At 49.7% G+C, this 9,737-nt stretch overlaps 1 protein-coding gene across 1 annotated transcript; it reads left to right on the top strand.

Moving 5' to 3' along the window:
- The first annotated feature begins 35 nt into the window (after nt 1-35).
- Nucleotides 36-9,737, top strand: AKR1A1 (aldo-keto reductase family 1 member A1). The gene is made up of 9 exons (XM_060021308.1): nt 36-185; nt 4,813-4,899; nt 6,620-6,739; nt 6,911-7,062; nt 7,659-7,854; nt 8,171-8,370; nt 8,644-8,716; nt 8,868-8,954; nt 9,572-9,737. The coding sequence occupies exons 2-9, from the start codon at nt 4,819-4,821 to the stop codon at nt 9,635-9,637; spliced, it is 975 nt and encodes a 324-aa protein (XP_059877291.1). The 5' UTR covers nt 36-185; nt 4,813-4,818; the 3' UTR covers nt 9,638-9,737.

Consider the following 9,737-nt stretch of genomic DNA (forward strand, 5'->3'; position numbering starts at 1 on the left):
GCCCCAGCCCCTCCTCTGGGAGGAGCTTCTTCCTCACCGCCAGACTTAAGTCCCGGTGTCCAATCTCAGGCCAGTTTTTTGCTGCTCACCAATACCGGAAGCTGAGGCCCATTGGGTCGCTAGCAGGGCACAGGACTGAGCTGAAAAGCCATACTTCCCTGCTAACGTCCTGTGCTCGTGCCGAGGTGAGTTTCTCTTCTGCTGCCCCATCTTTGTCGTAGTGGAGATGGCCTCGAACCTTCACTACAGATGTGTCCGCCCCCGGGTTAGAGCGAAGAGCAAATGCTGAGGAGGCGGCCCGACTTGGTTTCTGATTTGAGCTTCCTCTTATTCGCTGAATGATCTTGGATAAGTTCTCAGTTTCTCTGGACCTCAGTTTTCTCAGCGGTAAAATCTGTTCCTACATCAGAACTGTATGTAACAAGAGTTAAAGTGAGATAAAGCTCTTAAAGCTCCCAGCACATACTGTCAGTAAGTTTTGGTTGCCATCTTCCTTTTGTCTACCCACCAACACGATTTTTTCAGGAACTCCGGCTTTAATGTGGAATTGCAGAGACGCTTCTCATAAGTGGCAGGAGGGGTGTGGGTTCGCTTGCTTAGGCACCTGCCTTGGGTTTGGGAAAGCCAGGGCATGTTTTTCTGTTGACCCAGTGCTCTGTTAAAGTGAGACTGGAATCTGAACCTTCACCGGATGGGGTTAGTATAAATTAACTCTCCCTTCAGCCTGTCCATACTCTGGGCTGCAGGACCTCCCTTAGAAGAGTCTTGATGATTCTAATCAGTCCTGTTACTTTTCCCAAGGTCTCAGTTTTCTTATCTGTAATACAAGAACAATCCGAGTATCATCCTTTCTGGAGTCACTGGGATTTTTTTTTTTTTCTTTTTACCGAAGATGATGGTAAATGCTTTGTTATTTTCCAGAGATGATTTTTTCCAGGTTATCCAAGAAGTAAAGGAAGAAGGTGATGGAGGCAGTGACTTTATCAAATGCCCCTCCTGCTGACAAGATCTCCCCCATTTGCCGCTGTGTGTGGGGTGGAGGAGGGAGCAGGCACTCTAGCAGCTACAGGTTTAGGTAGATGATAGGCCCTGACCTCAAGGAGTACCGAGATTTGTGAGGGAAAATGAACAAACAAATGCAGTGATGTGCACAACTGTCAGGACATGGGAGGAACCAGAAATTTAAACTGCTAGCTGAAGGGTGACTTGCAGTTAGCCAGGCAAGGGTGGGACTTGGGGAAGGAAAGTGTGCAGAGGCCTGGAGTCAAATGTGGTGGCTGGTTCTGCAAAGCCTGGAATATGGAGTCTGAAATGAAGAGGTGGAGAGATGGGGGAGGTGGGAGCCAGGTTATAAAGGGTATTACCAGGAAGTCTGGACCTTATCCTGAGGGTAGGAGAGATCTACTGGAAGAGATCCTGGGAATCACGTGGTCAGATTTGGGGACTGCTTTGTGGGGAGAGGGGACACACCGGAAGCAGAGAGATCCCTGGTTCTGGGAGGGGTGGTCACAGCTAGAGCAGTGGCCCTGGAGTTGGACAGAGGTAGGCTGGATAAAGATTTAGGAAGTATATATTCTTTTCACATACATCAAGAAGTCCAGGAAGTGTTATTGCAATCTTAGGTTTTACATTACACTTTAGAGCAAACAGTGTCTTTTGTAATATTTACAAGTATTTACAGGATTTTTAATGCAGCCAGATAGACCAAATCTTGGCCACTGCTACATATTTAAGGTGGCTTTCTGTCCTGGCTTCTTCGAAACCAGAAGAAGAAGATAAACTCCCCCCCATCACCTGTCGAAACCCTAATCTGATAATACTCAGAAATGCCTCAAACAAACTGAAATACATTAGAGGGCTTTTTTAAGGCCCCCATGGATTATACTGTAGACCGGTTGTCTGGTTTGCTTTAACACTTGTCACCCAGGGCCTTGAGTCCCTGGTGAGATAGAGTATACAGAAAGAAGAACATGGTCAGGCACTGTGCAGAGTGCTTAAAAATCTCTTTAGAATGGGGGAGCTGAGATTCAAGCCCAGGTCTGTGCCACCCCAGAGCTTGAAATCTGTGCTGTGTTGCTGGACTTGATAAGTATACTTTTGGACATGTTGAGTCTCACTTATCTGTAGGATATACAGGTGGAGATGTCCAGAGGGAGGTGAATATATAAAACTGGGGTGGGAAGAATTAGTGATTAAGGTGATCACTGAAGACTTGAGCTTGACTAGGGAGTGAGAAGGGATTGAGGACAGAACCCTGAGGGACATCAATATTTATGGGGAGCAGAGAAGAAAGGCCCATCCAGCCAGGGAACACTCACATGAATACTGCTTCCTCTTCTTCCTGTGTTTTCAAGTTTCCTGTATCAAGGCAGCTCTAGAGCCCTCCTCTGAGAAAGGAAGACTGAGCCTCAGAGAGAAGGAACCTAGGCACTGACCCGGGAATAATAAAACCTGAATCCTGGTACTACCCTCACCCGCCTCTCCCCACACACCCAGCTTTTCTCTCTTTTCCATCTAGAACCTCTCCCAAGATAACATGAGGGTTCTGAATTCTGCCAGAGGTCCAGCTAGGCAGATGCTGACAAGCTCAGAGCCTATTAATGCAGGGCTGGCTGAAAGGCTGTGGCACCAGGCAGAAGATGAGGAAGTCAGGAGCTGGTAGAGGATGACTTCCTGTCCTAGAGGAAAACATCTGTCTTCTGCCTTCTGTTCTGTCCTTTGGAGCTCTTGTTCTTTGCAGATCTGTGTTTGCCGTTTCTACCTCTATGATTCCTGCCCCTCCAAGCCTTAGCCTTTTTTTTTTTTTTTTTTTTCAGAAACTGTTTATTTTCCGTCAACCTATTTCCATTTTAAGAGTTTGTGGAAGAACAGCTTAAGACCACTCAGTGGTTGTTCCTACCCACTCAGTGGCCTGAGCAGTGGGAGCTGCAGACCAGTCTTCAGTGGCAGGCTGAGCACTCCAGTCTTCAGGAGGGAACTGCTGAATAGTCACAGGGCACCTGCACGCCTTGGGACCAGTCCGCCACCTCAAGGCTTAGCCTTTTTGGTTTTCAGTTTCACAAGCAAAAGGGAGAGGCAAGCATGAGGTTTCTTCCTTTTCCCCTGAGGCCAGGTTTTTGTTCATACTCTTCAGCCTGGGTGTAATTTCAGAGCCATCCCTTGTGTTCTGGTAAATCTGGGAGAGGTCAACAGGTCATGGGTTGATCAAGCCCAGGAAACCAGCCACAGACCCTGGTAGCAGCTAGCAGGCTAGTTCCTCCTGTGAAGTCCAGACATGTTTGCCTGATCCCTGGGCAGGTTGGTGTCCCTGGGAAGTTTGGTAATGAAGAGTATTGCCTTCAGTGGTCTGTGGTTTGCTGCCCAGGTTGAACGTTTTTCTTTCTGTTTTTGTTTTAGCAGAAAGGGTAGTCTCCATAAGGTTATGCTAGACTATAAAATTCTTCCTGAGTCAGAAGTATTAGGAAAGACAATTTTGGTGTGTTGGTTATAGTTACAACTTGTCCAGTTACCTGCTCTACCATAATACTCTTTTTTTTTTTTTAATAAGTTTATTTACTTATTTATTTATTTTTGTCTGAGTTGGGTTTTTGTTGCTGCGCACGGGCTTTTCTGTACTGTTGCGGCGAACGGGGGTGGGGGGGCTACTCTTCCTTGTGGTGTGCGGGCTTCTCACTGCGGTGGCTTCTCTTGTTGCGGAGTACGGGCTCTAGGCATGCGGGCTTCAGTAGCTGTGGCTCGCGGGCTCTAGAGTGCAGGCTTAGTAGTTGTGGTGCATGGGCTTAGTTGCTCTGTGGCATGTGGGATCTTCCTGGGCCAGGGATTGAAACCTTGTGCCCTGCATTGGCAGGAGGATTCTTAACCACTGCGCCACCAGGGAAGTTCCCCATTTGGAGACTTCTGATTTTCATAGCTCTCCAAACAGGGTTGCTTCAATCACCCACCTGCTTCGTTCAGTTAGAAATTTTCATGTATCTGTAATTTCCTGCTTTCTGCTGCATTGAAGTCCTGTGTCTAGTTCCTCTTCCTGGAAAGACTCTTACCCTTGACTCTTGGGACTGTCCCAACTAATTCTTAAAAGCCAGTGTCATTATTCCCTGGTTCTTGCCCTACAGAAGTCATTTGCTTTTCTGTAGCACAGTGTACATGCACATGTATTTTATAGGTCTGTGTTTACTTGCCTTTTCCCGCCTTTACCATCAGCTTCTCCTTGAATAGTTGGCTCTGCCACTTAGCTGTTGATTTGGGGCAAATAATTTTACCTCTCTGAGCCTGTTTTTTTCATCTAAAAAATAGTATACTTCTCTTGTAAGACCGTACTCAGGCCTAGCAGCATGGCCAATCAGACCTCTGAAAGAGGGACTCAGAGTCTCTGTAGTTCTGACAACCTCCTGGGAACATTCATTTCATCCTTTGAAAAGGGACCCTTTCCTGAGCCAGTTCTGTCACCTGGTCTCACTTTGTCTCATAAAGGCCTTTGTCTGTCTTACAGTGGTTTGAGACCTCATGTAGTTAAGGCTGGGTACTTCTGGGAAGCCACCTCGCCTTTGTTTTTAGGTTTTAGAGCTCTTTAAGCAGAACTTTAGCCTGATGGAAGAAGGGCATCCAGGCTGGTGGTCCCGTTAGTGTTTGTCCAGGAGTTACTGGCTTTGCGTGGTTCCAGGCACCTCGTCTCAGCTCATAGGCATATACACATGACTCTGTGTTTTTTCTCCTATCACCCCTGTGCCCCCTTCCTGTTTTACAGGAGTCTTGATCAGTGGGCCCAAGCAACGGCACTGACCCCATACCATTCTCTTCCCATCTATGTTTCAGGGGGCAATGGCGGCTTCCTGTATCCTGCACACTGGACAGAAGATGCCCCTGATTGGACTGGGCACCTGGAAGAGTGAGCCTGGCCAGGTGAGGGATGGGAGGTTAGGAGGGGGGCTTCTTGCTCCTCTGCTCGGGAAAAGGCACTATTCAGGAGAGGGTGTCTGTGTTTTTTCTAGCAGCACCCCCACCCGCCGACTATACTTCACCTCAGGTGGGCTGAGCCTGGAGGGCAGTGGGAAGAAACAAGGGAAGAAGGGACCAGCAGTGAGCACTTGGCTTCCACAGCTGATTCAGAGGAGTGGTTGAGGGGCCCAGCACTGCCTAGAGTGTAGGAAGGAGCCCTTTCGCTGACTGGACCTGCACTGCTGTGAAGGCATGGGACCCCTCTGTGCCTGGCCTTATGCTGACCCCTAATATGCCACTTATCACCCTGTGCTGTGATCATGTCTCCTGTTCCACGCTGGGTTCCTTGAGGCCAGAGGTAGGCACACAGCAGGTATTAGGGTTTAAAGAATAACTAGGTCAACTGTTTAGACTGAAGGTCAGCAAACTTTTTCTTAAAGAACGAGGTGGTTAATAATTTAGATTTTGTTAGACAGTTTGCAAAATGGAGGTGATTATGTACTTATGTAACTATTTAAAAATATAAAAATCATTCTTAGCTCAAGGGCCAAAAAAAACCAAAAGAAAACTGCTAGAGTTTAGCAACCCCTCGTGTAGACCCTTCCAGCCCAGGGAGCCTAGGAGGAGAGACCTGTTTTTCTAGATTGACACAGGTAGAGATTCAGCTTGCACCTGGGGTGGAGCATCTCCTCAGGACTTGTTCCTTGTGCTTGGAATCTGAGTCAGAGTTTAGAGAAGTTTGGGAGGGACTCTGGCAAGGAGAATGGCCTCTTCTCTCTGGAATTTAGGCTGGTGTGGCTGGATGAACTCTGCCTTTTTTACCTTTGCTTTCCTTCCTACAGCTGCCTAGGAGGCTGGTTCTGTAGGCAGGCACTGACATGGCCTGGGGCAAGTCCAGGAGCTAGATGAAGGCAGTTGGTGACAACCAGAGCCAGGGCCAAGATTGGGGGCAGGGATGGAGGGGATGGGGAAGGGTATGGAGCGGCAGGAGTAGGGTCAGGTGTGAGGGGCATATGTCTGGATAGTAAGAGCTACACCTAAATGGGCATCTTGAGTGGCAGGGGCCTGGCACCCTTGGTTCTGCTCCTAATGCTGTGTGAGTCTGGTTTTTAACAAATTGACTGACCTGTCCTCCTCCTTGGTATCTGCTTGCTTCTCTTCTGGCGGGGGACTCTGGGCCCAGCTTCCATCTCACTTCTCTGCCTTCCTTCATTTTCTCCCCCCTCACCTCTTCTGCTCACCTGAGCTCTCTTGGTCTACATGGCTTCCTAAGGGTCTCTCTCCATGTGGCTTTGCCCTGGGAACTATTTACCTGTGTATCATGTTTCCCTAACCAGCTCCCCAGGGCTGGGGACCTGTCTCCATGACTACACTTCTGCCTTCTGTCCCGTGTCAATGTGTCCATCCACCTTCTGAACATCTAGGTGAGAACACATTGTTTGTTTTAGCTGGACCCTGCTGAGATTGCTTGGAAGGAACCTTGGAGGTTAGTGGGGTGGGGACAAAGGGTTTGGGGTCTCTGAAGAGACTTCTGGTCCCCGAGACTAGAGCCATCTTCTCACTTCCACTGCATGGATGACTGCAGTGGTAAATTCCTGCCCCCTCCCCGCATCAGTGACCCTCGGGAGGGCAGTTTCTGGTCCAGACCAACAGAGCTAAAACTTCTGCTTTTCTCACCTGGCAGGTAAAAGCAGTTATTAAGTATGCCTTGAGTATAGGCTACCGCCACATTGACTGTGCTGCTATCTACGGCAACGAGACTGAGATTGGGGAGGCCCTGAAGGAGAATGTGGGACCTGGCAAGGTGAGGACTGGGGCTACAGAGGGGTGGGGTGAGAAAACTCAGAGGCTGGGGCTGAGGCCTGGCGAGAGGGATCTGGCATCAGCTTCCTTCTAATTCCTCTCCCAGAGATGAGGGTGGGTGAGATTGGGTGCCCGTGGCTCTTCTAACTATGGACCCTGCCCCCTGTACTAGTTGGTGCCTCGGGAGGAGCTGTTTGTGACTTCCAAGCTGTGGAACACGAAGCACCACCCTGAGGATGTGGAGCCTGCCCTCCGGAAGACACTCGCTGACCTCCAGCTGGAGTATTTGGACCTGTACCTGGTGCACTGGCCTTATGCCTTTGAGTGAGCCTTGCCAGAGTCTTCATCCAGGGAATCAGGGGTTGGCAGAGTCATGTTAGTAACCTTTTGTAAGTCACAGTAGCAGAACAGGAGAGGAACACTCAGCCTTTTCTGCTACAGTTTAGCTACAAAAAAGGAGTGCAGCCTCACATGGTGTGTATCCTAGGGGGTACATGGGTGGTCCCTCCTGCTGCCTTTGTACATTTGGGAAACGTACTAGCTTCTGCTGACCTAGGCCCTGGGGTTGCAGTAGAGTAAGCTCCCACAGAGGGTGTGAGAGGAGCCGACCATCAGCTCTGTGCTCTGTGCTTGGAGAAGGCTGCAGGGGCATGCAACTCCCCGAGGTGAAAGGAGTTAAGGAAGACTTTCCAGAGGAGAGGAGGTATAATGTGTCTAGGAAGAAGAAGAGGGGGGATGGGCATTCCGTATAGAGTTAACACTTGGGTTATGACCTGGAAAGGTGAAAAACCATGCTTGTTTCTCATTCTTGGCCCTTTACCCTTTCTGGGCTTGGATCATGGGATGTAGCATGGCTAGACGGGCAGGTAGGCAGGAGCCTGGCATTTGTGCCCACAGCGGGGGGGCCGTCTTTCACTCAGGCGGGGTGACAACCCCTTTCCTAAGAATGCTGATGGGACTATACGCTATGACTCCACCCACTACAAGGAGACCTGGAAGGCTCTGGAGGCACTGGTGGCTAAAGGGCTGGTGCGGGCACTGGGCCTGTCCAACTTCAGCAGTCGGCAGATCGATGATGTGCTCAGTGTGGCCTCTGTGCGCCCAGCTGTCCTGCAGGTGAACACAGCAAAGATCAGTTGGTTTGGGGGCTGTGTGTGTGTGTAAATGAGCATGAGTGAGCAGATGATGGGTCTACTTCAGAGAGATGGCCAGAAAGTTGTCAGAAGTGTGGTGCAGAAATCCTCTGCTTAAGGAAGGGCATTGAAGTGTGGGAAGAGAATGAAATAGTGGAAAACTGTCTAGAGAGTGAGAAAAGCAGGTTGAGGGGAAGCAGGGGGTCAGCGATGCAGGGTTGGTCAGGATGTGCATGTCTGGGTGGGGCCAGCAAGCTGGCTGTGGCCACCTCATGATGATAGGTTGTTTCTTGGCTCAGGTGGAATGCCACCCATACATGGCTCAGAATGAGCTGATTGCCCACTGCCGAGCACGTGGCCTGGAGGTGACTGCTTATAGCCCCCTGGGCTCCTCTGATCGTGCTTGGCGTGATCCTGATGAGCCTGTCCTGCTTGAGGAGCCAGTGGTCCTGGCACTGGCTGAAAAGTATGGCCGGTCTCCAGCTCAGATCTTGCTCAGGTATGAGCAATCTTGGGGAAAGATAGTCAGGTTAGGGAGAAGGCTTCTGGGTTGGGAGGCAAGGGTTGAGGGGTTCCTTATCCAAATGCCTGGATGAGGCTGAGAATCCTGCCGTGTCATCTGGGGAGAGGCCACTCTGAGGCATGTTCCCTATTCCAGTGAGGCTCAGGGGTTCCAGGAGCTCAGAGAAGACTGCATGGAGGACCAAAAAAAAAAAAAATGCTTATGTGTACTGACTCCACTTCCTCATCTATACCTCAATTCCCCACTCAGGTGGCAGGTCCAGCGGAAAGTGAGCTGCATCCCCAAGAGTGTCACACCTTCCCATATCCTTCAGAACATCCAGGTACTTGGTGATGTGTCTGTCCTGTCTTCTTTAGTCCATTGGGACACAGTCTGGCCCTGACTGTTTGGCTAAGAAGGCATTGTTCTGGAATCCCAACTTCCACTCGCAAAACTGGCTTTCCTGACCACCCGCCCCCGCCTCCCATCCCCAGGTGTTTGACTTCACTTTTAGCCTGGAGGAGATGAAGCAGCTGGATGCCCTGAATAAAAATTTGCGATTCATCGTGCCCATGCTTACGGTGAGTGTGTATCACCCCCCCAGAGGCAGGGAATATGAGATTTGGGGCAGGATTCTGCCCTAAGTCTGGCCTCAACCTTCCTGGTCACAGGATGTTGTTGGTAGGATTGCTGTCCTGGACACAGTGGGCTCTTTTTTCTTTACTGAGCTGCGGGAAGTAGTCTGGGTGAGGGATAAGGCATGTAGCCTGTGAGTTCCAGTCCTGCATCTCGATACCTTGTAACCTAGAACAAGTTATTTAACTTCTCCAACCTTCAGCTTCCTATGTGTAAAAAGATCCCAGTTCCTGACACATAACAATTACCCAGTAAATGATATGAATGGGACATTCTCAACCTTGTTAGAGGTTTCCCTGTTGCACATAGGGAAATAAAGAGTTCATTATCCCAGCTGAGACTGCAAACTCTTAGGGGCAGGGTCAGCCACGTACCAGGCTGTGGGTTTGGTGCTGGAATGCTCTTGGTACCGTGGCATTCTCTGAGGCCCTAGCCTCAGTCTGTGCCATCTGTCATAGTGCTGTACACAGGTGAGGCTGTTGAGTAAGATTCTTGGGAAAAGATGTTCTGGGTCTTTGGAATGTCAGCTCCTACTAATGGAGTCATCTGTTTCTCTTTCCAGGTGGATGGGAAGAGGGTCCCGAGAGATGCAGGTCACCCTCTCTACCCCTTCAGTGACCCATATTGAGACCACAGCTTCCTGGCTTCCTTTTCATCTCTCCAGCTATAACGTCCTGCCATCCCCAGAAAGAAGGAGTTAATAAAGCCATTGGAGTATCCATCCATGA

The sequence above is a fragment of the Delphinus delphis genome, chromosome 1, assembly GCF_949987515.2.
Source record: "Delphinus delphis chromosome 1, mDelDel1.2, whole genome shotgun sequence".
Taxonomy (NCBI): Eukaryota; Metazoa; Chordata; class Mammalia; order Artiodactyla; family Delphinidae; genus Delphinus; species Delphinus delphis.